A 25,592-nucleotide genomic window follows, 5' to 3' on the forward strand; every position below is an offset into this window, starting at 1 on the left:
TTCTAGAAAGATGGATGAGCAAGTCCAAAGACATCGGACGAAGGAGCATGTGAAGCGGGCATTCTGGCAGAGATGTTACGGTAACACAAGGAATTCATCCTATGGAAGGTTTTCCTCCTGTGTCCTTGGAGGACAGTGTTGTACCTGAAAGGCTTTTCTCCCAAGTGTCTCCAGTCAAGCCTGGGGCCAATTTCTCTGTGTTTTGTTTTTGTGCACCTTGTTTAGGAGTGTGGTCGGCGTGGGGATCATCTCACCCGCCTCTCTCCTCCCTCGCAGAGGATGAGCAAGTGTCTCCAGAGGCTTCTAGCTTTTCAGAGGGTCAGAAAAAAGCAAGCAAGAGAACTACAGGAATACGAGTTATTTCTGTTTATTTTGTTCATTAAGTGAACAAATGAGCCCGTAGCTGGAAAGTACATGGTGACTAAGAAGTAGCCCAAAGGGAAAAACCTAATGGGGGAATTTTATTAAAAAACATAATTTACATATCAACCCTTTGGGCTTCCCTCTTGGCCTCTCTGTGGTTCTCAAAACCCCGGGGGGGGGGAGTGGGAGGTGTGGGATGGCAGGGCAGGAGCTGATGCCAGAAAAAAAATGAGTTGTGTAGGGTGTGCATGAAGGTCCTTTGGGCTTGAGGGATCCAGGACCTTGAGACCAGCTGATAGGAGTTCCCCACATGGAGCTGTGTTGGAGGCTGAGATGCAGAAGGTGCTTGCCAAAACCTTCACTCCTACAGGGCTCAACAGTTGGTAGCCGCTGTGGTCGATTTGCTGGCGAAATTAGTTCAAGTGTATTCCTTTCTCTCAAAAACCCTTCTCTGGAAAGGTTCAGAAGGCACCACTGGGGCAAAGGGGAACCCTGTCTTCCCTTTTCTGTAGGACTTCCTTCTCTGCCAGATCTGTCAACGCAAGGGCGAGAGACTGCAGGGACAGATGGGTGCTCAGAGGATTAACGCTGCGCTTTGCCCCCCGCCCCCCACCACCACCAACCAGCAGCAGTCACCAGACAAGCTACTCCTAGTCTATCTCAAGCATCTTTTGCAAATTTGTGATGGGCTTGGGCTTAGCGTTTGAGAGGTACCCCAAGGCGACACCACAAATGTGCTCGCAGGCCCCTCCTGCAGGATTTTCCTTAAAGGGTATGCCTTCCTCTCAGTTCCTTTTTCCCCTTATCCGATCTGCGCTTTCCCTGAATGCTGTCCTCACTAGTTCCTTCCCTCCTTGTAGAGCTGCCCTCAATCCCTGTACACCACCCTCCTCGCCCCTAGCCTCAGGCTTTCAGAGAGAGATGGTGTAGAATCGAGAGACCAAGCTAGGTCCACCTTAAGAAGTCATGTCCTCCTGCCTCAACTTCTTGAGAACAATCTTCTGTATGCACAACTTTCAAGCTGCTTAATAAATGTTTAGCAGTGAGCTACGATTTTCTCCTGGCCCTGCCCATTTCCCCGTGTCCCTGCCCTGGAAGGGGTAGGTGAGAAGAACTTACTGGAACATTCTAGAACTTTCTCCTCTGGGTCTCCAATCTCTGAGAGCTCTCAGATGTTCCAAATGTTATGCCATGATTTTACTGGCATGCTCTCTGAGAGAAACAAAAAAACAGAGCCGCAGTCCTGGCTTAAGGAGTAAGGAGAAAGGAGGCTTTGAGGGTCGGCAGAAATGGCGAAGGGCACAGGCTATCTTTGTTTTCTGCCCACGGTTAATGAACGCCTGCCAGCGGCGGTGAGGGTGTGTAACCACGATGCCTTCTAATGATTTAGGGTTTTTCTCTTTTTAAAGTAACAGAGCAGAAAGATGTGCAGGTGACAGCTAGTGGTTTCAGGAAGACCATAAGCACTTTGTATTCACTTTCTTTTCTCTCTGCAGTCAAAGTGGAGATCGAGCATCTTGTAAACTTCTCTCACTTGTTCCGAGAAGACCCCGAGCTTGTGCTTGGAGCTGTTGCTTTCCAACGTTCCCCGCTACTCCAGATCTCCAGATCCACGCTATGGGGCACTAGTTTTTCAGTGGAACGTGTTGAGTAGTTAACGTGAGAAAGGTTCCTAGGGAATGGCCTTCTCGGAATTATGTTCATGCCTCAGTACGAGGGACTATGTAGAAGATGGGGAAGAATAAGTGTGAAAATACACTTGGGTGCTCCAGTGGGTTAAGAGGGAGTTGCTGTGAAGTCACATCGTTAGGCTATTAAATAGCGGGTTGGGTACTTCTATTCTTAGCAATGTGGTTTTCTGTGTAATTAAAAAAAATCCCTTTTGCAAATTTCTTGAACTAAGAAATAAAGTTGAAGCTATCTCTAGATGTACCTGTGAGACAGAAAGGGCAATCTGGAGGGGCAGAACAAAGAAAGTGTATGAACCCACATGAGCTGCCCTGGGGGCAGGAGTGGGGGGGTGAGGGACAAGGGGGTGAAGGTGGGGGAGGAGCCATAGTCCAGGCTTGGGAATTGGCTGTGGAGTCAAGGAGCTTAGGTTTTAAGGACCAGCAGGCACACAGGAGGCACTGGGACCCAGGAGAGGAGAAAAGCAAAACTGAGCCCCCGGTAGAAGGATGAATTGAAAGCAGACGCCCGCTCACAAGATTTCTCCCTTTAAAATTCATAACCATAGAGCTGCCCTCACATGAATGTGATATTTAAATTTATATTACTAGAGTGGTCTTGCACACAACCCTCCAAGAAATTAATAGGAAATGCTGTCACAGGCGGGTGACGGCTTTAGGGCACCTGGTTAAAACAAACATAAGCTCTCCCTGGAAGTCCACACCCTCCACGCAGAGCGTCCAGGATTTTGCTACGAGAAGTCACAACTAGAGATTAATTTACAACTAAAAATTACAAAACACAGGAAAAAAACAAACCATAAAAAACAGGAGTTAGCAAACCAAAACAAAAATCAGTATCAGAGAACTTCAGATAATGTAATTGTCTGGTAGATTATTAAATAAACATGCCTCAAATTATGCAAGTCACCAAACAAGTAACAAAGAACACCGTAAAAGAGTAAGACACCATCAAAGAAGACCAGACTTGAGTTAAATAAGAAGTCGACTGTTAACTTCAGAAACTTAAAGAAATATATAATTTAAAATTTAATATGTTAGACTGAAGATTACATATCACCAAATAAATAACTAATAGATGGGAAGATTGTTTTGAGGAATGTTCAGGGGTCTGCAGAGAGGAATGAAGAGGGGTGACGCGTGGGGGAAGGGCTTTACTGATATGGGGTGTACAGTGGGAGGTTCAGTACACATCTATCGGGTTTCCAGAAGGAAACAGCAGAACAAATGGAGATCAGGCAATAGTCCAGGAGAATAAAAGAGAATTTTGCAGGGCTCTTGAAAGCTGCAGTCCTTAGCAGGTTAAAGAATACCACATTCTCTACCAGATACAACAATGCCAAATAGAAAGGGAAGATTTTAGAAGCATTTGTAGATAAAAAAGAAAAAAAACCATTACCTAAAAAGGAATGAGTATTATATTGTCCAGAAGTTTACAGCACCAACAACAGAAGCCAGAGGACAATGGCATAATATATTCAAAGCCCTAGGAGAAAATAATAATCCCTTTTAGATTACAAGTAAATGACCATTTAAGAATAAGAGCAAAAGAAGAGTAGAGAAACAGGGCAGAATGAAGGTACTGGTCCCACCAGTAGTCAAAATGGTCAGGGAATGGGCAGAGGTTATTGAGACATTTTGGGGAGAAGTAGGGTAACATTAGTTAAATTTAGACTTTATTAAATCAACTCTGCTTATTAAAATTATGTAAAGGTAATCATGTCAGATGAAAAATTGTACGTACAATTTTTTTTTTTTTTTTTTAAGAGCAAGAGTGGGCTTGTGTGAGCAGAGGGGAGGGGCAGATGGAGAGGGACAATCTTAGCCTGGGGCTTGATCTCCTGGAATCTGACATCAAGACCTGAGCCAAAGCAAAAGCCACACACTTAACCATCCGAGCCACCCAGGCACGCCTATATCTTTCAAACCTGTTGAGAGAACACCATTGAATACAAAGTAATTGGTCAATATTAAACAGATGCAAGGAAGAAAGAAAGAAAGAAAAAAAAAGAAACAGATGGAAACCAGGTTAAGTATACAACATGAAATCAGATGACTGAACTAGATTCAATACAGCAGAATTGAGACAAATGTAAAATTAAACTCTGAATTAGAAAGAGTTGTCAGTTGTATAGGATTAGAAAAATTTCAACCACATGCTTTAAAAAAGAAATGTAGAACTTAGAGGCAAAGAATTAGTGAACTCAGAAGTATAAATAAAATAAAAGTATAAAAAAATATCAGTCCAGAGAAAGTGGTGTTGTTGTAATAGGAGTGGACAAAATTCTTTGAAGTGTAAAAGAAATGTTAGTGGGGAAAAGGTCATAAAATTAGCAAGCAGCACTGGAAAACTGGTTATCCACATGGAAAAAATAAGTTAAATCTCTACATCAAACCATATTTAAGTGGATTAAAGACATGCTTACGAAAAAGCATGACTGAAAATGTTCTGAAAGAAAATGAAGGAGGTTGTTGTTATGTTCTCAGGATAGGAAAAGATTTCTTAAACACAGCACCAGAAGCACAAAACATAAATGAAAAGACCCATACATTTGACTACATTAGATTATTTAAAAAACAAAACAAAACAAAACAAAACAAAACAAAACAAAAAAAACCTTCTTCTACATTAAAGACATCATAAACAAAGTAAAAAACACAAATCTTTGACTTGGAAAAGATACTTGGCATGCACTTGTAACCAAGAAAGGATTTGGCCCAGAATTTATAAACAGCTCCAATGGAAAAGGCCAAACGATATGAGAGGCAGTCCTCAAATGACAGCACCCAGTGGTTTCAAAACATAAAAAAAGATGTTCCTCTCTCCTGTAATCAGTGTCATGTAAATTAAACAAAAAAGATCTGATATTTCATACTCGTTAGATTGGAGAAGATGGAAAAAAATCTGATGATATCAAGTCCGGTTGAAGAGTATAAATGGGCATGTTTATTTTGGAGAACATGGTGTCAATGTTTATTTATTTTTTTTATTTTTAAATATTTTATTTATTTATTTGACAGACAGAGATCACAAGTAGGCAGAGAGGCAGGCAGAGAGAGAAAGAGGTGGAAGCAGGTTCCCCACTGAGCCAAGAGCCCCAGGCGCTCTTGATTCCAGGACCTGAGCCAAAGGCAGAGGCTTTAACCCACTGAGCCACCCAGGCGCCCCAGTGTCAATGTTTAATAAGGTGGTGGGATTGCTTGGCCAGAGGATCTGACCATGTCCAGCTTCAGGCAACATTGTTTATCACAGTGGCAAGTTGGAAAAAGGCTTAACAGGTATGGGGTCTAGCAAGGCACAGATGTTTTATTAAGAATATATTGCATACAGATGTGCCTGGTACTTTCATTTTCTACACTTGTACGTCTGAACATTTCCCAATTAAAAACTTAGGTTGGCGAGTTTGGGGGAAAGGCACTTACCCTGTCAATTGCTGTAACTACTTCCAAGGGCAACAGTTTATGCTGGCGAGAGTGTTGGGAAACAGGCGCCCTCATACACTGCAGGTGAGAGTAGAGATTGAGAACACCTCCGCAAAGGTAATTTTGGCAGTGTTTCACGAAATTGTAAATTCCTTTGGATTTAGCACAATTTCCTCTAGGCATTCATTCAAAGAAAACGAGCAATGTGGGAGCAAAGGTTTCTCTCCAAGAAGTTCATTGTAACAGTCACAGCGCCGTTTGTAATGTTAATAGTGAAGAAGCCATCTCCCACCACCAAAGATCCTGGACTCACTATAACGTTAGACCCATCATGTCTCACTCGATCTAATTGGTTCCAATTTGGGGTGGAACTGCCTGATGGAATATTCTGCGGCGAACAACATGATGCTGTTGCAACTTTCTAGTGGGGTGGAAACTCTTGCAAAATATTAAGCTAAAAGAGGGTAGGTTACAAAATAGTGGGTAGAGTGTCCCATTAAAAAAAAAATACCAATGTATGCATGGAAACCAAGACAACTTAAGTCAACAGAAGTTACTTGTGGGTGAATGGAAGGTGATTTCTATTTTCTTCCGCTGCGTTGTTTTGTTTTCGTCTGCGTGTGTGCGTCTCATTTTAACAGGAGAGGCTCTCCTTGGGCCTGATCGCCCCCGCCAGCAGGCAGGGAGCCACGTACTAGGCTTGCGGAGTTCCGCGGGAAGCCTGAGGCGTCTCTGGTGACAATCGAATCCGGAGAAGAGAGTCCCGAGTTCACCTCGGGCGTCCCCACCCCCACGCCGGGCGACTGGGGGAGCTGCGCCATCACTCTGACTCTGGGGTCGTGCCAGGAGTAGACCGCCCCCTCCCCTGGCCGGGCCTCGTTCCCGCTCGCGGGGAGGGTCAGCGGGGCCCCGACACGCGCGCCCGCGCCCTTTGCAAAGCCCAAGCGCGCCGCGTCACGCGCGGGTGGCGATCGCCGCGGCCCCGCAGCCACCGCAGCGGCGCGGACTCGGGGCGCGCGGGGGAGGGGCCGCGCGCGGGGGCGGGGCCGGGGCGGGGGCGCCCCGCGGGAGGCAGGCGCGGGGGAGGGCTGGCCGCCCCGCGCTGCCGCCGCCCGCCGGGGATTCCCCCAGGCCGGCTCCCGGGGGAAGTCCCTGTACGCGCGTATAAGACAGCGGCGCCGCGGAGCGCACCCCAGGCCGGCAGTCCCCAGCCATGTCGCGCGGCCTCCGGCTCCTGCTCCTGAGCTGCGGTAGGGCCCCAGACGCCTGTCGCTCCCCTTCCCATCCCCTCCCGGCGATCCTCCCCCCCCCCACCCCAGCCCCGTCCTCTCGCTGGCTCACGCCGCTCTCTCTGTCGCTCTCGCAGTCTGCAGCCTGGCGTCCGCGACGCGGGAGGTGAAGGTGGCTTGTTCCGAGGAGGCGGACTTACCGTGCACCGTCCACACGGACCCTCAGGGCCCCTACAGAGTCTTCTGGGTCAAGGTAAGCGCGGCGAGGGCTCGGCCGGCTTCGTCGGAGGCAGAGGGGGACCACCTCCCTGGGGCTGGCGACCCTGTGTGTGGCCCCCAGCCGGACTGCCTCCAACTCCCGGGGCTTCCCGCATGCCTCCCTTAACCAGTCCCCTCCGCATCTTGGTAGCAGGCGATTAGATTAGATTAGATTTTTGTTCCCCAAGGACCTAATCCTCTTCCTGCCCCTAAAGGTGGCCTGAAATGAAGGATCCAAATAAGCCCCTGGGAGCGCAGAGACCCTCTTATTTGGATGAATTCTGGAGGCCACCTGTGGTTGTGGCCCGGAGGCCGCGAAGAATGCAGATATGGATATCAGACAGGAGGCCTGGCCCCAGATTTCTGACTTCTCATGTCTGGGGACTGTGATGCCCAGGATTTGGGGCAGAGAGGGAAGGAATACAGGACTAGGAGATCATCCGCTGTGATTTCGGCTTGTTTCCCTGCTGGGGTCGTCTGTCAGCCAACCCCATGGCGGCTTCTCCTGGCCCCTCGCTGGTCCTGCTGCCTGGGACTCTGGCAGGCAGCCCCTAGGGGTGAGAGGCACAGCAAGGGGGTCATCTGGGAAGGGGCCGGCCTCACCGTAAGAGAAGTGAGCTGCTCTGGGGCATTTTTTAAGAACTCCTTTCAACCGGAACATTTTCAGATGCTAAGAGCGCGGTTCTGGCAGTCTTTGACAAGCCAAGCAGTCCCTGGTCTTTTGCTCACCTGAGTACATGAGATTAGGGCCACAGGGGCACCTCTAGTTTGAGCCAAGTGCATGTGATCTCCCAGCCTTAATCAGGGGCTCTGATTGAATTGTCTGACCTTAGAGGAAATCCCTGCATCTGCTGCCTTCCACAGAGCTCAGGCCTTTTCTTCTGCCCTCCAAAAAAGATGCTGTAAGAATCCGCAGCTGCATCAGGCCAGTTAGCAAGGCGGCTCGGGTCAGCTGTGTGTGTGTGTGTGTGTGTGTGTGTGTGTTTTCCTGACCAGCTGGTCAGTTTCTCCAGACGGTGCTGCGACATTGCGTTCCTGTATTCTGCACAACACCCAGTGGGTGGCCTGCTAATTGCGAAGGTGCTCCGTGAATCCAGGCTGGCTCTCCGTGAGTTCTGGGCACCTGCTATGGCGCTGCTGCCTTGGAGCACCATATCCTGTAGGAAAGTAGGTTTGTGACTATTCCCACTTCGTTTCCACTGTATTCACAGTGGGATCAGAGAATGTAGCAATTCCGAAATTGTTCTTGCAGTAAAAACAATAGCACTTAAACAGAAATATTGTAAAAACATGATTATTTGACTCCTCCCTCTGTGCCAGCCTCTGAGGTGAATCTTTACCTCTGTTATCTGTTTCAGTCCTTCCAGTGGACTTAAGAGATCATCTGCCCATTTTACAGATGAGGCAACTGAGTCTCAGGGTGTGAAGGAATCCCTGCTCACTGTTACCCCGCTGATTAAGGGAGCTGGAGGGTGGGATTTGAACCAAGCAGTCTGATTCCACAACCTGAGGTGGTTTTCAGAGGTGTTATCTTGATGTCTCTGTTTTCTATCTCAGTTACTTAAGGTAAAGAAAGTAAAGGTGTTCTTCATCTAACCAGGCAGAGACTTAGTTATCTTAAAGAAGGTGGGGAGTAGGAGGGGGGACGTGAAACCACCATCCCCTCCTGAGACGAATTTAAAAGAGAAAATAGTATTAATATCCCCAGGGGAGTAATTAAAAAGTACTCATGAAACAAGTAGGTGGCATTTCAGACTGTAAAGTTCCAACAGTTGTCAAGGTAAATCTTCTTGCACAAGGCCGTTTGGAATGTTGCAGTAAACCATAGCAATTAACCTTTGGCTTCTCCTTGGATGTCAGCTGATGATGTAATTCTATAATGTATATGCTTGTTTATTGAACATAGTTCTTGCATGATTTACCCTGAAGGTCTCTCAAACTCTGTTAAAAAAAAAAAAAAAAGATGATGGTCTCTTGGCATCTTCTTTTTTTTTTGTTGGTTCATGGAATAGGGTTATTGCAAAATCATGCCATAGTTATTTATTTATTTATTTATTTTTTAAAGAGATAAACTGTGAACAGGTCGTGGTGGATAGGGGAGCTTCGAGATGCCAGTAAACTCTTCAGATCCCTTGAAAATGAAATGCATTGTTCCTTCAAGTGCTTTTTGACAGGTCTCAGCGTGTTCTGTAGGTAGTTATTCTTTTCCAGCCCGGTAATTATACTTTTGTGCTTATTGTGTTTGTACAACAAAAGTGGGTAGAGTATTCTGGAAATCAGGTCAGTGGTGAAATGCTGAAATACTTAGTTTTACAGAAGATTGAGCATCTTGTCATTTTTCCCCACATCGCTTTCTTGCATAATGTTTCAGTGGACTTGAAGAGGTGGTTATAAGAGGAGGACCGTAAACCTGAGGACCACAGCCAGCCTCGCGCATGTCACCTTCCTCCTCATCACTAGTGTGGCTTATCAGATCTCTTTGCACAGTCCACAGTGAGCTGGACAAGGGAAGCAGAGAGTCCCTTGGAGGGGGTTTGTTGTTGTTTTATTTTGTTTTTACCATCTACCAGATTGATTCACGTTCTCACAAGGACTTCTGCATATCACAATTATGGTTATAATGGCTCACAATTTATTTTTTTGAATTTTTTAAGATTTTATTTATTTATTTAACAGAGAAAGAGAGAGAGAGAGAGATCACAAGTGGGCAGAGCAGCAGGCGAGAGAGGGGGAAGCTGGCTCCCTGCTGAGTTGGGGGGTGGTTCGATCCCAGGACCCTGAGATCATGACCTGAGCCAAAGGCAGAAGCTTAACCCACTGAGCCACCCAGGCACCCCATGACTCACAATTTAAAATACTGTGTACCACTCAGTTCTCCCCCACCATTGGGTATCCTGCCACTATCCAATTGACAGTGATTACTTGTCATTACCAAAGGACCCATGTAAACTGTGTGTTTCTTATCGTGCCTTGTGCGGAAAGATCCAAAACAAAGGGCATCCAATTAGCGCTTGTAACATTAGGGCGAGTGGGAGAAGAAACAGTGTCCATTTTGTCCTCTGTTTCGAAGGCACAGTGAGAGAGGCTAGGGGAGGCTTAATACAGACATGCACAGGGGTCCTGGGAGAGTGAGGAGTGGGCAGAGATAGCCCAATTCCTGTGAACTCAACTCTTACTTGCCATGGACCAGTGTCCTTCTAACTGGGACCCATCTGTGGGTCCTCCTGTCATCCTTTCCTGCGTGTGCCTGTTAAGGCAAGGGGATGACTGAGATGAAATAGAAATGTGAATTCATATATCCAGGAGAACAGCACTAGACTTAAGCCTTTCAAGTTGTGAATTGACTGCGGTTGTTTAGGGAGATCTTTTGAGAAATTACGTAAGCCGACTTTGGTCCAGCGTCTCTCCCATTGGCTGCGAGCCTCTTGCATCAGAGGGCACAGCGCCATCCCACGTTGGCCAGGAGTAAGCCTGTCCATTAAGGACATACTCCTGGCCTTCATGCTGAGCATGGGGTCATCGTCTCTTTACAGAAACTGCACTAGGTTTGGAGGGAGAGGACGATACTGGATGGGGTGTTTGAGCACGGTGATTTTGCCACCAGTGATAACAAGTGGTTATTTATCAGAGAGGTGCACTGCCATCTTGTAGCATGCTGGGAGCCCCGATAGCCTATGCTGAGGCATAACGAAAGAGGATATGTAGTGTCACCCTGGGAGATGACATTGCGGGGGTGAGGACAGAGACGCGTCACAAGACAAATGCCCTTTTCAGATTATTTCCAGCGGAAGGGAGAAAGGGGAAGTAAGACTGATTTCAGAGGTCAGTCTTGATTTTGTAATAGTGAGAAGGGCCCCCAGCGGGGACAGATCCTGCACTATCTCCAGGCTTCACGGAGCTGGCGGAGAGCTGGTTAATGGCTTGCATGAAGCAGCTTTGAAAGTTCAAGGATAGTCCCTACGCAGATCTTGCTTGTTCTCCGTTATGAAGCTGTCTTCCATGTGTGTTGCAAATCTCCTTTTCAATGTAGTTGTATTTTCTGTCTCGAATGCCTTGTGTGATGGCGCCCCAAAAGCAAGAAGCCCTCAAAAGCAGAATCCCTTAGCAGAGACTGGAGTTGATGACCCGTCTGGGCAGATGTAATCTACACGGCCACAAATGCTGATGGTGAAGGAGCCAGTGTGTGCCACTTACTAGATCACTAGACTTCCTTGAGTCTAGAATTTTATCTGCTGTGAGACAGAGTGAACAGCATGTTTTTAGGAGAGGAAGGAGACATTCTCATCTTAAACAGAGAAGCCCTGAGACACTGAAATGTGAAAGTGATGTGTGTGTTAGCATCAAAGGAAAGTTCTGCCATCCTCATTAGCACCTACTTGACCTGGTTGAATTGCTTTTATGGGCTTTACCTTAGGTCAAACCATGAAGAACTATAAAGTTGGTTTTCAGAAGTCTCTTGTATTGACATTTGGATTAGCCAACATTTCTAAAGTCCCAACTTATTCCAAGTCCTGGCCCTCGTGCTGGCCATCTTCAAATCAACGGGGAGCTTTTGCCAGAGGACCATCTTGAGCAAAGGAGTGGAAAAGGAACCCACAAGCATTTTAAGGAACCAGTGGGATGGCCCAGGATCTGTTAGGAAGAATTGTACAGGAGAGGGCTGGGAGATGTTACAGAGAAGGTGGTGAGGAACCTCGGATGCCCAACGATAATGGCTTGAACTCCTTTTGGCAGCAAGGAGTCGTTGAAAGTTTTTAAGCAAAGAGAATGACCTAATGGCATATATTTGCAAAGAAGAGCATATCTCTTGTGGTGAAAGACATACTCGGATTCATCCTGGGAGATGCTGAGTCCCAGAGGGAGACCATGTTCTCTCCTGCAGCAAAATCCAATCAGGTCAACTCAGCCGAGACCTCGGCACATTTCTGAGATTTGCCTTCCCTTCTTTCTTGGCTACCTGTTGTGTCCCCACAATTCTATGAATGAGTCGGCAACACAGCACGTGGCTGCCTCGGAGGGGCTCTGCAAGTCTCAGCCAGCTGCGAACAGGTCATCACTGAGATTTTGGGGATGTGACAAATCAGAGCAAAGTTGCTCCGGTCTTACTGTAGGAGGAAGAAGGCAGCTGGGGATTAAACAAAGAAATCAAAACCTTGTTTTCCATGAGTAAAAGGGGGAACCTAGGTCATGTGAGAAACAGTATTATCTTACTTCTGTATTTGGTTATGTCACTACACAAAGAAGAGGAAGTTAGGAGAAGGTCTCAGTGATGTAAGGGAAGGTTTAGTGTAGAGCAGGGCTAAAAAGGGATTCATTACCTTAAAAAGGGTTTCTTCATCTGAAATTGTTTGCATAATCTTCGGACTTGGGAACCCAAGGCTTATTTCTATCACCTGGCGTTTTGTGGAACCGCAACCAGTCTACTGCGTGTTCTTGTCCCAAATCTCTAGGAGACAAGAGATTCCAGAAGAGGGGGTAGTTCATTAGGATTATAGGTCTGGGTGGGGAAAGCCCTCGAGAAAAACAGGGTACCAGTTGCCATAAGCAATTCATAATCAGATACTCTGGGCCAGTTCTGGAGCACAAGGGTTCTGAATCGGATTAGGTCTGGAGGAGAGGCACGTATTTGAGTTCAGGGGACAAGGGACTGGTCTACAGGCTGAAGCCATGTGGAGAGACCTCCCTCCATGTCACATTAATTTATGGGGCAGTTTGAGGTGTCCCTATCAGTGAGAACCCTTTTCAGTTGCGAAGTGTTGTGATCCAGTCAAACTTGTTCCATGTAAAGGGAATATATTGGTTTATATAGTTGAAATGGAAAAAAAAAAAAACAACTTTAAAACTGTAATTCACACTTGAAATTGAATTGTGTCCCACAGGAAAATTATCTCCGGTATCTGCAAATGTAACCTTATACGGAAATAGGGTCTTTGCAGAAGTCATCAATTAAAAAGTTATCAATTTAAAGCGAGGTTATACTGAGTATCTAGGGTGGGTCCTAATCCAATGCCTGGTATCCTTGTAAGAAGAGAAAACAGAGCTACCGACATAGACACACGGGGAGAACACCGTATGAAGGCAGAGGCAGAGACTGGCGGGATGCGTCCACAAAAGCCAAGGAATGACAAGGATGTCTGGCAAACACCAGAAGCTTCAGGAATGGGGCATGAAGCAGATTTTCCCCTGGACACTTCAGAGAGAGCGTGGCCCTGCCAGCCCCTCGCTTCTGGGTTTTTGGCCTCCAGAACTGTGAGAAAACACATTTATTTTTTAAAATTTTATTAAAAAAAATTTAATTCCAGTATAGCTATCCCACGGTGTTATGTTAGTTTCTCATGTACCGTATAACAATCCAACAGTTCTGTACGTGACTCAGCGTTCTTCATCCCCTGCATCTAATTCGCCCATCCCCCACCCGCCTTTCCTCTGGTCACCATCAGTTTGTTCTCTAGAGTTAAGTCTGATTTTTTTGTTTGTCTTTTTTTTTTTCCTTTGTTCATTCATTTTGTTTCTTAAATTCCACTTCTAAGTGAAATCGTATGGTATTCATCTTTCTCTGATTGACTTATTTCACTTAGCATAATACTCTCTAGCTCCATCCACATTGTTGCAAATGGTAAGATCTCATTCTTTTTTATGGTTGATAATATTCCATTGTGCGTGTTTGTATGTATGTGTATATGTGCACACGCACGCGTGCACGCGTGCACACACACACACACACACACACACACCCCATATCTGCTTTATTCATTCATCCATCAGTGGATGGTAGGGCTGCCTCCGTAGTTTGGCTATTGTAAACAATGCTATAGTAAACATAAGGAGGCATACATCTCTTCAAATTAGTCTTTTCATCTTCTTTGGGTACCTACCCAGTAGTGGAATCACTGGATCATAGGGTAGCTCTATGTTTAATTTCTCGAGGCATCTCTGTACTGTTTTCCACGGTGGCTGCACAAGTTTGCATTCCCACCAACTGTGCACGAGGGTGCCGAGAAAATACATTTCTGTTATTTCAAGGGGATCAGTGTTGCACTTCGTTATGGCAGGGTCGGCAACAAATCCAGCTGGATTTAGAGGTTCGTGACTATCTCCAGGGCTTGGTGTCTTTCTGTCCCTCAACTCTTCCTTTCTTCATAGTGGTTTTGTCATCAGCCTCCGTCCACATGGCCAGGAGACAGTGGCTGGTAACCGCAGTCTTGCGGACTCTCTCAGGGTCACGTGCAAAGGAAAATATTGTGCCTCTCTTCTCATATTTCAGCAAATGTCTGATTATATTTAAGTGGCTTTGATTGGGTCACATGGCCCTCGGAGCCGGTCTCTCTGGTACCAGATGTCAGGGCTGAAGTTACATGTGCCTCCTCTAGAACCAGGTGTCGAGAGCTCGGAAGGCTTTGAATCAGTGCTCATAAGACTGCCCCTTCCAGGCCCCGCAGGACCCAGAAGTTGCAGATGGAAGAAGGGATGCTTGGCGTGAACAACAAAAGGGCAAGTCCCAGTTTCAAAAGATTTTGCCGCCTTTATTACCATGATGCTTTAGCAAATTCAGAACGTTGTAGATATCTTGGATGCATCATGGGTTGAAAAACAATTTCTCTTTTGAGCAGAGGTTGGGACTTCTAGGACAACTTTTTCAGGGAGGAAACAGGAAGTAATCGGCAGTAAAGAATGATGGAGAGCATGGATAGAGTGGAAAGCTATCAGATAGAACAACTTCTACAACCAGTGTTACCCTTGTAAAGCACTTTCATATGTTTTCGCTTTGGATACTTAAAATAGCTTCCCGTAGCAAGTAAGAGAGTCTCAGGTGGGGATGTGAGACTCAGAGATGAGGTGCTATACTGAAGACGACCCAGCTCATGGACCACGAATCTGCACACTGGGCCTTTGATTCCAAAGCCAGTGCCCTTGTAACTCCCTCATTTTCTCTAAACGTCGCCTGTTCACTTGGCAAATGCCTTTTGAATAATTCCAGTGTGCCAGGAGCTATTGAGAATGCTGAATGAAATGTGGGCTGGGAAAAGGAGAGAGAGTGCTAACACGTTTAGGGCTCTCTGTGTGATGGACAGATGGCTGCAGGGCTGATGGACAGTTCTACGACATACGTCCATCATCGCGGGCGTCTTCACGCTGCCCTGGTGAGTTAGAATGACCACTGTGTCCCCAGAGCAGACAGGAGCCGCCGGGTCAGTTGTCCAAGAGCAGAGTGAGCTTCGGTGGGGCTGGGCTCTGCTTCCAGGTCTGTTCGACTCCAAAGCCTGTGCTCTTAATTTTGTTGTCTCTGCCATACGCAGAACTCTCTTAGCAGCCATCAATTCAGCTCTGTCTGTTAGACCCAGTAAATTTCAAAGTGGAAAATCATTTTTCCAATAAAACTACACTTAGAAAAAAACGATGTTAATGTGCATACATTCTGCCCTCATTATGACATCAACCTCCGAGCCAAACTATTTTGCACGTTATAAAGAGCTGTTTTTATGATGAATGAGGATTATATTGGCACTTTAATTGAGTTAGAAACCAAGGTACATGAAAGTTAGTGCATGAGAAATGCAATAAGGAAAAAGCTGTTCAATGTGATTGGAATATATCAGATTACTTTCATACCACCTTTAAATACATAAAGTCCATACCTTTAAATACATTTAATCAAATTATTGGATTAAATATTTAAATGCATATAGAAGCACACACATTTTGCTTCTCAAAAAGCTCTCTTCCTTTTCTTTTAGTTTTCTATCACATTCTTAACAGATCTCATGTATGATAAATTTGAATTCCAGATTTGTGATCAAAATTCTCTCTTTGCAGCAGGCACGGGCCTATTTGCTCTCTTATATTCAAATATGGTAATTGGATAAAATTATTTAAACTGAAAAAATAACTTTTCACAGTAATAAGATTTTTGACTGAAATATCAGTTCAACTTCCAACATATTAATTCTTTATTTGATTTCTTTTATTCTAGTTTAAATTTGTCCTATGAAAATAAACACTTAATTCACATGCCCTTAAAATTAATACTTGTATTTGTTTCCTTTAGTATTCGTCAAATTAAAGAGTTTATTTAATTTGGGCCTTGTGGTTTCCTTAAGGTAAAATCTCCATTTTAGAGAAAGAATATGTTACTCAAATTATTTAAGCACACCGAGGGCCTTGAGACAAATCAAATGTCCCTTGGCTTTCTGAAAATGAATTATCTTGTACTTTACCCTTCTCTAATCCAATAAAAAATATAGAATTGTCAGCATAAGAGTTAGTGCAAGGAGCGTGGATTTTTAAAATATAATTGGGATGACTGTTTTGAGGAATTAATTTGCCCAAATCGTGTTGTGGTTTAGCACACTACAATATTAGCTTTGTAAAGTACGCATTAAATAGTCCCCATCAATTATGCTTGGCTGTGAATGAATCCGAGGGTTCCTTTTGTTATAAATTACTATTTCCTAAAATGCTTTTGCGGAGAAGCAATGAAACGCGTTTGGATTTGGAACGTTTAAAGAGCCGTTCTTTGCCAGTGGTTGATTTTGAGTCAGCTCAGATGTTTATAAGAACTCCTAAAACAAAGCCAAGTTGAGGATGGCCCCTTCGCTGGTTGCTTTGTTTCCCTCTTTCTGAAATTCTCTGGTTCTTGAGCGGTGCTGCTTTTGCCACAGTGGACTCCGCTGGTAGCCGCTTGGTCACAGAACTGAAGTTAATGATTTGAACTTTTGGATAAAAAGTCTCTTGGTATTGCTGGTACCTGCTTGCTTTTTGAGCATACAATGTGAACATAAAATCCACAACTATTTTTGCAGCTGTAGGCAAATCCCAGAATCCCCAGATGGAGTCACGTGAGAAGATCTGTCTTGAAATGGCATAAAGATGGGGGACGAGGCGTTGTGTGTACCTACAGCCTGAAGCGAGAGGGAGTGTTCTGAAACATTTCCAGGTGCCCGGAAGGCTCCTTTTGCTATATTGGTCATCAGGCAAAGACCGCTGCTTGTGCCTTTGACAGGAGTTCCCATGTTCAGCCCTTCGTCTGCTCAGTTTTCTGGGTCATTCAGGAAGACCCAGGAAGAGGCTATTGGAAGATGGCCCCAGGAGAGTTATTTTGCCATGACCCCTCGGGTGGCTGTGATGGGTCAGTAAATCAAAATTCTGCAGGTTGCTTTGGGGTTCTTTGTTTTGTCTTTTCCCTTCTTCTTTCTTCTGCCTTTCTCATGCTCTCACTCGGCCTTAGTTCTGCCCTTTGAAAATCACTAGAGGCCCCCTGGAGGTTTTGCCGCAGGCCCCGTGGAAATCTGACCATCGAATAAACGCCTTCGCTGTTGTTACTGCTGATTTTTAAAGTGAATTATTTTCTGCAGGTAGGCGGAAGGCCACCGCCAGGCCGTTCTGATCACTTGCACACACTCGCTCCAGCCGGGTTTAGCAGCAGCAGGATCACAGGGCCACCTTTCTGTAAATAACCACAATGGTTTGTTTCCTCCTCCTCCAGAGGGCTCCGCGGTGTTGGTCTTGACTTTCAGATGGTTCTTTCTGATTTGAGGGAGGGGTCCCTGGATGAGACCGGAGGCTCCCAAGGAGAAAACCGGAGATAATCTCAAAATGATTGTTGCGACCAAGTTTCTGTTGTTTCAGATGCAGGATTTCTAGCAAGACAGGGTCTGGGGAAATCTATCAGAAATAAATTGAGCTGATGCCTTTGGAGGTTAATTCAGAAAATAAGGGTAGGGGAGACATGGACGCTGCAGAGACGGGGCTGTGTTCCTTCAAAGTGGTGGTGTGGAGGGGTGAGGGCAGCTCTCGGGACACATGGTCCCTGGAGGGTCCTGGGCACCTGCCCCTCAAAGGCCTGGTAGGAGGAAACCCCTCTGCCAGGCGCGGGGGACGGGGCAGGCGTGAGTACACGATGAGGCTGTAGTTTGTGGTTTAATTAGGCTTGAAAAGAGAAAAACTGGGCTCAAGTCGATGTATTCCAGAATCAGTTATGTGGCTTGAATTCCCCTTGAGTTTCCTTGGGCACCCCTTGTATTTTGCCTTATTTTTGATCATCTGAAGGCCCCGGTCTACAGACCCTTGATGATTTAGGGAGGAGTCTTTCAACACAGGAAGAACCGTCAAGAAGTGGGATTTACTTCCAGAGACTCTGCTTGAGCAGAGCCGTTCGTCTCGGCCTGTGAGGGGGCAGTGAATGGAGCGGGTTTCTTGCGGGAGCGGTAAATCTGCCACCAGATGTCCCTGCAGCCCGCTCCCCAGCATGCTAACGAGCCTGCAGCCGGGCTTTCTGTCTGCCTCCAGGTGCGTCCCCTCGCTTAGTGAATGCAGTGGAAGCCAGCGAGCGTGTGGGGAGTGTGTGGTGTGTGTGTAGCACATGTGTGCTGTGTGTATGTATGTGTATTATGTGCATACTTTGTATAGTGTGTGTATTGTGTGTGCAGTGTGTGTGGGTGTAATGTGTGTGGTGTGTGAAGTGCATGTGTAGTGCGTGTGTTGTGTATGTGCTGTGTGTGTCATATCTGTGTGTGTGCAGTGTGTGTGTATTGTGGGGCTGAATGCGTATATGTAGTGTCTGCAGCATGTTTGTAGTGTAGTGTGTGGCGTGTGTACAGAGTGTGTATAGTGTGTAGTATGTGATGTGTATGAGGCCTGTGTGTAGTGTGTAGTGTGTGTACAGCGTGTGTGTAGTGTGTGCCGCATATGGCATGTGTGTAGTGTGTAGTGTGTGGCGCATGTGTGGTCAGTAGTGTGTGGTGCGTGTGCCGCATGTGTAGTGGGTGTGTAGAGCGTGCGTGCAGGGATGCGTGCGTGCCCTTTCCCGCGCAGCCCCTGCCTCCCCGGGCCCTGCCTGATTCCTTGGCCCCTGCGGTCCCCGCACTGGCTCCCCGGCGGCCAGCGGGAAAGGAGCCGCAGGCTCCCGGTGCAGGTGACACACAGGGAAAGGCGTGTGACGCAGGGCAGGGAACGCTGCTGACCCCCAGGTCTTTCCCGGAGGTGGCTTAGGGCGCTGTCCCAGCACTGGGACAGGGAAGGAGTGCCACCGAGGCGCAGGCTCCATGCTGGCCCCAGCCATCGGACCCAGGGCGGGGTGCCCCCCTGAGCGCGGACAACAGTGACTGCCTTCCCGTTTGTGTCCATCAGTTTTGGAAGCTTGAAAACTTTTCCGTGGGGGAGCGGTGGGCAAGCTCATCCGGGAAACGCAAACTCTCCATGGGGGAATGGGGTGGTCGCCTAACCTTGCAAGTAACAGAAGATGCAAAGACGCCACCCACCGGACTGCGGAGACAGTTCAGGGAGGGAGGCCGCCCCATCAGTGGGGCTGGACTGGTCGGCCTCTCTGGGCGGGGACGGTGATCGCGGCGGTCAGGGTCTTTCCACGTGCGTCCTGGTGTGAGCCGCGCCATCTGACATGGCCCATCTGCACACGGGGTGGCGGCCGCGCCCTCGTGCCCCACTGGAGGCTCAGCACCGTGTCCCCCGTGATGTCCCGCGGGGGCCCCGCGCACACCACGGTTGGAAGAACGCAGTGTCCATTTCTAGGAGGCCTGGCTCAGGTGCCCCGTGCTATCCGCTGAGCCGCGCCCCCTTGGGAACATTTAGATGAAGGGCCGAGATGCTAGGAGTCATTCAGTGGGGGGAGCTGGCATTGGAAGGAAACAAGAGAACGTTTCAGACAGAGCCGTCGGCCGCGAAATGGGACTCAGAGTGATTCATGCGCTTCTGCTCGTCACCCTTGTCCGGTGGTCCTTCTTGTCCCCGGCGCTGCTCTGTCCTTCGGGGAGGCTGGAAGCTGGGTTACACGGAATCACCAAAGGCAGGCCTCACCCTGTCCCAGCAAAGATAGAGCCTGAAAGAATTTTCATAGATTTTTCTCCTCCTCCCCCGAAGGCCACACATGCATAATATTTTGTTTTTTTTTTTTTAAAAAAAAAGAAACTAGCTGAGGATGACTGTTATGAAAACAGGAGGCAGAACCTGATGGTGGTGGGGGCGTGGGGCGAGTGTGCAGGCTGTGTCACAGTGTGATGAAATGTGACTCTTTCTCGACAGCTGACGGAGGGCGGCCAGGAGCGGATGGAGGTGCTCCAGGAGGGTCTGCGGTCCCACCCGCAGAAAGAAGCCTCCTTAGAAGCCTCCGGGGAAGGACTCTACTTGAAGATCCAGAACACTAGCCGCTGTCACGCGGGGACGTACAGGTGCACGGTGGAGGAGCTGGATGGGCAGAGAAACCAAAGCGGCACCGTGACCTTGAAAGTGACAGGTGAGTGACCTGCTGCCCCTGTGTCCTCCTTGCAAAACACATGGGCACTTGCAGGAGGTCCTAAAACCCATCCTCCCGACTGGAGTCTGACTGGGAGCTTTGGGTTGCATCCATGGCTGAAAGCTAAATTCTCCTACGAGAAGGTCATCACCTTTTCTGCTCCCTCCTTCCTTCTAAAGACAGATCTACCCTAGTCGGATAGATAGATACCAAATGTAGCCAAACCATGAACCCGGGTGTTGTGTATCCCTACAAGAGCCCTTTGGAGCCAATTGGAAGTATCCAAGACTAGTTTTTGGAGGACAGAAAAACCGTGTAGTCCTGAATGCATCAGGCGGCTATGTTCTACCTTTCGGGCCTTTCTAACCTGGCCTAAGAGGGCTGTGTCTTGTTGCCACCTTTTTACCACGAGAACAGCCTTTCCCTCCCCTTTATCGTCATGACTTTGCCCCACACCTCACCTAGGGCCAAAGAAAAAGGACACGTGGGGAAAAAACGTTCCAGGGACAGAGCGCACATTTTCGCTCTATGCGGTAACACCAAGACTGGAGCTCCGGGACAAGGATTGTCTCTTTGGATTTTTTTCCCATACTTTTTCTTTATGGAGCTTAAAATATGCCTCGCATCTGACTTTTGCCCAGCGCTTATTAGGGGTGGAGGCCTGAAGTGAGAAACATGCTGTTGTCATAGAGTTTCCTGATTTTTTGCACCATAATAACTTTTCCCTTTTATTAGGAATGTGAAAGGAATCTGACTCAAGAGGATATTCCTTTTTTCCACAAGAACAGGATTGCTGTGTAGGGCTCAGTGTTTGGATTTGGTTCATGGTCTCTCTCTCTCTCTCTATCTCTCTCTCTCTCACACAAACACACACACACTCTCTCCTTATGCCCTTCTCAGTCTCGAGCCCATTATGCTGCTCTGTTGACCTTCATGCATCTGCTACCTCTAACACGACCCGCGCTGGGCTGGTCTCTGCGGTGGCCGTTACACCGTGGGCTGCGCGGGAATATTCATGGTCCCACGAGTGCCCGAGGGAGAGCAGAGAGAGGAGGCCTGTCCTGTGGTGCGCGGAGCCCAGAGAAACAGAAAACAGCTGCTTTCCTCTGCTCTCCTCTCCCGACGGCTGTGTTGCCTGCAGCTTAGCTGGTGTGTCCCTTGGATCTGGTTCTGTTAGGAGCAGGGCTGCTCATTAGTATGTGACCTTGGGCCAAACACAGTCCTCTCATCCCTAAAACGGGGGCCCTCCCCTCTCCAACATGCTCTTATGGTGGAAGGTGATATTGTACTCAAATGATTTGTCCCATGCCTGGATGCACTGAGTGCCAGATAAAGGTTAGGCACCATTAAGATGATGGCTCTCTACCTTTCTTTTCTTTAGTCTCAGACCCTGGTGAGATCCCACCTCTATTGCCGCTTATGAGATGTTGAATCCAGCCTTAGGGGTGGCCAGCAACCCCTGGCCGTGGGGGAGGACCCCCCCCATCACCTGCACTCCACCGGCCCCTGCCTGGGCCTTCCAGCAGATTCAGCACACATTGGCTGTCACGTCTGAGTGAGGAGAGGCTGTCCCGTCCACGTCTCCTCCTGGGCAGAAGGTCTGGCTGCTCCTGCCGACCCCTTGGCATCCCCAAGGGCTGCAGCCACAGCCTTTGGCAGTCCCCGGGGAGCCCCTTGGCTCACCTTGGCTGCTGGCCTTGGCTGAGGAGTCTCACGATTCTACAGAAACGTGCTGACTCTGTCACCAGCCGGGCAGCTCGCCCGCCTTGTTCCTTCATCCCCTGGTCCTCCCGATGGCAGAACACCTAGCATTCCCCACAGCACCGAAGAAGCTAGATAGATCACACAGAGCTTCACAAAGGGTGCGGCATCCGGTGCGAAGACATCAGACAAGCCAGGAGAGGCCCGGCCTCTGAAATGGAGGCAGATGGGCAGCGGGGCCAGTCTGGCCCGGACTCCCGGGCCTGCCACCTGCCTCACTGCCTCAGCCTCTCTGAAGCCCTGCCCTTCTGTCTGTAAGATAGAGATGCTCCCACCTGCCTCCAAAGCTCGAGTGAGATCCGTAGGCCAGGCCCGTTGCACTCAGCCAGGCACAGGCACGAGCGAGCGCCAGCCGCCACGGTCATCGCTGTCACTGCTGTCGCTCGCGCTCTTCTTCCCGACGGCGCCGGCGTGAGGTTGGGAGTGGGAGACAAGCAGGGCTCGCAGAAAGCCAGTGTGAAGCATTCTCAGCTTTTCATCATGGTCAGAAAGTCCTGTTCAACGGCCTCACGTTTTACTCATGTTTTGTTTAAGGGTGCCCTAAGGAACGCGAAGTGGACACTTTTCAGAAATACCGAGCTGAGATCGTGCTGCTGTTGGCGCTGGTCGTCTTCTACTTAACACTCATTATTTTCACTTGTGTAAGTATCTTTTTAAAAACTCCGATGATGATGGAAAGACAGGCTGGGGCACCAATCCGAATATATGCTGTAGACTGTGGATCATTTAATGGTGGTGAGAGATGTTCTCTGAACCCTGCACCTGCCAAGGCGCCCGCACTGTGAGGTCACTGTGGGAAGCGCTGGGTTCGTTTTCCATCCGCTCGCCCTGCGCAGAGCACCATGAGGAGAAAACAAAGCAAGGCGTGTGAGGCAGGTTTGAGAAGGCCCTGGTGGGAACAGTGGTGGTCAGTGCAGCGGCAGCCTTCCACCATCCCGGGGCAAAGGCAGCACTCTTGCCATAGGCTAGTGATCCTGGGCAGTCACGGTAGACTAGTAGACTAGTTTCCTTCTCCTGACCTTGAACTGCTTCCTCCAAGCGGGTTCTCTTCTATTTTCAGACCTTCCACCCACTCTTTGAGAATTAACCTCGAGAAGCCAGGGTAGTGGGGTGTACAGGGAGTGTCCTGGTGTGAAAGATGGCTGGCTAGTGCTTAAGTGTCCTTGACATGCCCTTGAACCGTTAGTAGCAGGCTCTCCAGCTTCAAGACCCTGACCCTTTTTCCACATGGCTACGCACCTGGATTGACCAGAGTTGTAGGGGAGCAAGGCCAGCTCTGGGCCGGGCCCACTAGGAAGTGCTCTGTCCCATAGATCACAACAGTGTCAGGAAGGACTGGCTACTTGGGGACCAGGACAGAGCTCACCCAAGAGCTATCCCTGGGCCAGTTCTTGTCACTCACTGGCCCCCACTATTCACTTCCTTGCCTCTCTAGCCATGAAGTCATCTCTTGGGTGCTATTTTGGACATCAGCCAATCCAGTAAGCACCTACTGTATACAGGCATTAAGCTAGGCACTGATAGGGGACATAAAAAAGTTATAGGACATAGCTCTTGCTCTCAAGGAGCTTATGATTTGATTGTTAGAGTTATTTGTGCACAAGATAGTTAGAATTACTGGAGTGCAAATTTTAAAATTGAGTGACTTTAGTTTTTTGCAGGCAAATTCCTGTCTCGGTGGGCACCGATTTTCGCTGAAGATAACTAACCGTAGGGGCTGAAAATGGCCTCAGTCTGTAGTCAGGGGATCTTGTGGTCAGTTTGGAGTTGCCAGTGAAACAGTAGGAGCCCACTTGTAGACTGAACGAGGCTGCCAGAGTGAGCTGGCGAGCCCACTCTTAGGGAACGATGCATTTTCCCGATGATTCATCTCTCAACTTACCTTTTATTTTTTAGAAGTTTGCACAACAACAGAGTATTTTCCCAGATTTTTCTAAGCCTGTCATGGAACGAGCATTTCTCCCAGTAACCTCCCCAAAGAAACATCTGGAGCCAGTGACTCTTCCCAAGACCGAAACGGTATGAGCAGGATTTCTGCCCGTTATATTTCCTAAAGTCGAAGAAGGCTCAATGGTACGCCGGGACGTCCCTCATGACGAGAGAAGAATGAGCCCCACACGGAAGGAAGCATCCTGCCTGGGAAGGATGTCCTTCTGAAACCCTTGACAGCGGATCCTAGCCCACTTATTTTGTGAGCAGGACTTCAGAAACTATTATGTAACTACGTAGTATGGGGCCACCTGCAGGAAGTTCCCGGTTCTGCAGCTCCGCAGCTACCTTCCCTAGCATGTTCCTCAGCTATCTGGTCAACCTCTTGGAACTCTTTTCAGTCGTGTACAAGCTATGGTGAGACGCAGTTGGAAAGGGATCTTGGGAAATACGGATGCCTGGAGCCGGCCCTGTGACAGACTTGTCAGGACCGCTGTCCTCTGCACATCTGGGAAACATCTCTTTAAATTTGCTGTGTTTTCTTGCACCAGCCCAGATGGTTTATATCTGGGAGAAATCGACAGCCAAACTGTGAGACAGTGGGGAACATTTAGCAAACAATTTCCCAGTGTGAAGGCTCTGCTATTACGAAGGAGTATTGTGTGTTCATAGAAATAACAAGTTGATGAACTGTTCTCAAATGGGGCCTTTTCGTCTGGGAAAGACACCCATAAAGGAGCAATAAAGAAGAGTGCTATGTTTATTTTTATAGCCATAGATACCCGTCAAAGAAGGATTTGTCTTTTGTTCTCCTTTTGGAATCGACATGTATAGTCAGGTGTCAGGGCTGACGGACAAGTGACCTCAGTATGGAGGTAGCATATGAGTGAGAGGTTGGAGAAGTCAGAGGGCATGACCACGGGACAGCCGGATAGGTGATGACCAGCTGGAGATGTTGGCCCAGTCATGCAATCTGGCTTCTAGCCCCGGTTGTCTCACTACCTGTCTGTATGATCTTGAACAGGGTCCTCATGACTTCTCCTTTCTCAGCTGTAAACCGAAAGGTTGTTGTCCGAGTTGATTGCAATAATGTATGTGAAAATGCTTTGGAAAAGCATAAAGCACTATAAAAATTTGAAACTCCCTTGGGTCATTATCCTTGTTATTACAGTGGTCTTCTGGGCACGAGAAAATAGCTTTCACTTTTCATGTTTTCCAGCATTCCGAACAAAGAAGGCCACAAATAAGATTTTTCCATAGTCTTCTGTGAGTTATTTTGGGGAAGTGAGGAGGCCAGGTCAGTGACACAGCAGCCAATAGTACTCTAAGATATGGACGCCCAGGAACCCCTGGGCCATGGGGAGAAGGGAGTCCACAAAATGTTGCATTGACATTTTGACAGTTGCTGCATTTCTTTTATCAAACTTGGCCCTTTCCCAGTTTGCTTTCCAAAGAGATCTTATCCCATTAGTAGCATGTGCACAGCCCACACTGATATTAGGGGGTCAGAGGGAAGCCGAGATAATTCTGTGTTCTTGTTTCTTTGTCATACCCTTCATGTCATGAAGTGACTGCATGTGAATAGGGAGTGTTTTTCTTTTTTGGATTTCCAACTACTCCTAAAACGTTGGGATCAGTGATCGGATGTCTATAAACTAGTTTGAGAACTAGAACTCAAGATGAAATTCTGGAGAT

General features: G+C 47.7%; 1 protein-coding gene across 2 annotated transcripts; it reads left to right on the forward strand.

The window, feature by feature from the left end:
* Positions 1–6,520: 6,520 nt before the first annotated feature.
* On the forward strand, positions 6,521–25,041 carry CD83 (CD83 molecule). Of its 2 annotated transcripts, none has more exons than XM_082730243.1 (5): positions 6,521–6,724; positions 6,841–6,956; positions 19,997–20,207; positions 22,503–22,609; positions 23,868–25,041. In XM_082730243.1, the coding sequence occupies exons 1-5, from the start codon at positions 6,688–6,690 to the stop codon at positions 23,991–23,993; spliced, it is 597 nt and encodes a 198-aa protein (XP_082586369.1). In that variant the 5' UTR covers positions 6,521–6,687; the 3' UTR covers positions 23,994–25,041. The 2 variants fall into 2 exon arrangements, with proteins under 2 accessions (XP_082586369.1, XP_082586368.1); XM_082730242.1 differs by having other exon boundaries at positions 6,525–6,724; positions 23,865–25,041.
* Positions 25,042–25,592: the final 551 nt, after the last annotated feature.

Source organism: Mustela nivalis (genome assembly GCF_964662115.1).
Source record: "Mustela nivalis genome assembly, chromosome: 5".
In the NCBI taxonomy this organism is placed as follows: Eukaryota; Metazoa; Chordata; class Mammalia; order Carnivora; family Mustelidae; genus Mustela; species Mustela nivalis.

Coding starts and splice junctions, on each gene's coding strand:
- CD83 (XM_082730242.1), top strand. CDS start 6,688: ATGTCGCGCGGCCTCCGGCTCCTGCTCCTGAGCTGCG. Junction 6,725..6,840: donor GCTCCTGCTCCTGAGCTGCG/GTAGGGCCCCAG, acceptor TCGCTCTCGCAG/TCTGCAGCCTGGCGTCCGCG. Junction 20,208..22,502: donor CGTGACCTTGAAAGTGACAG/GTGAGTGACCTG, acceptor GTTTTGTTTAAG/GGTGCCCTAAGGAACGCGAA.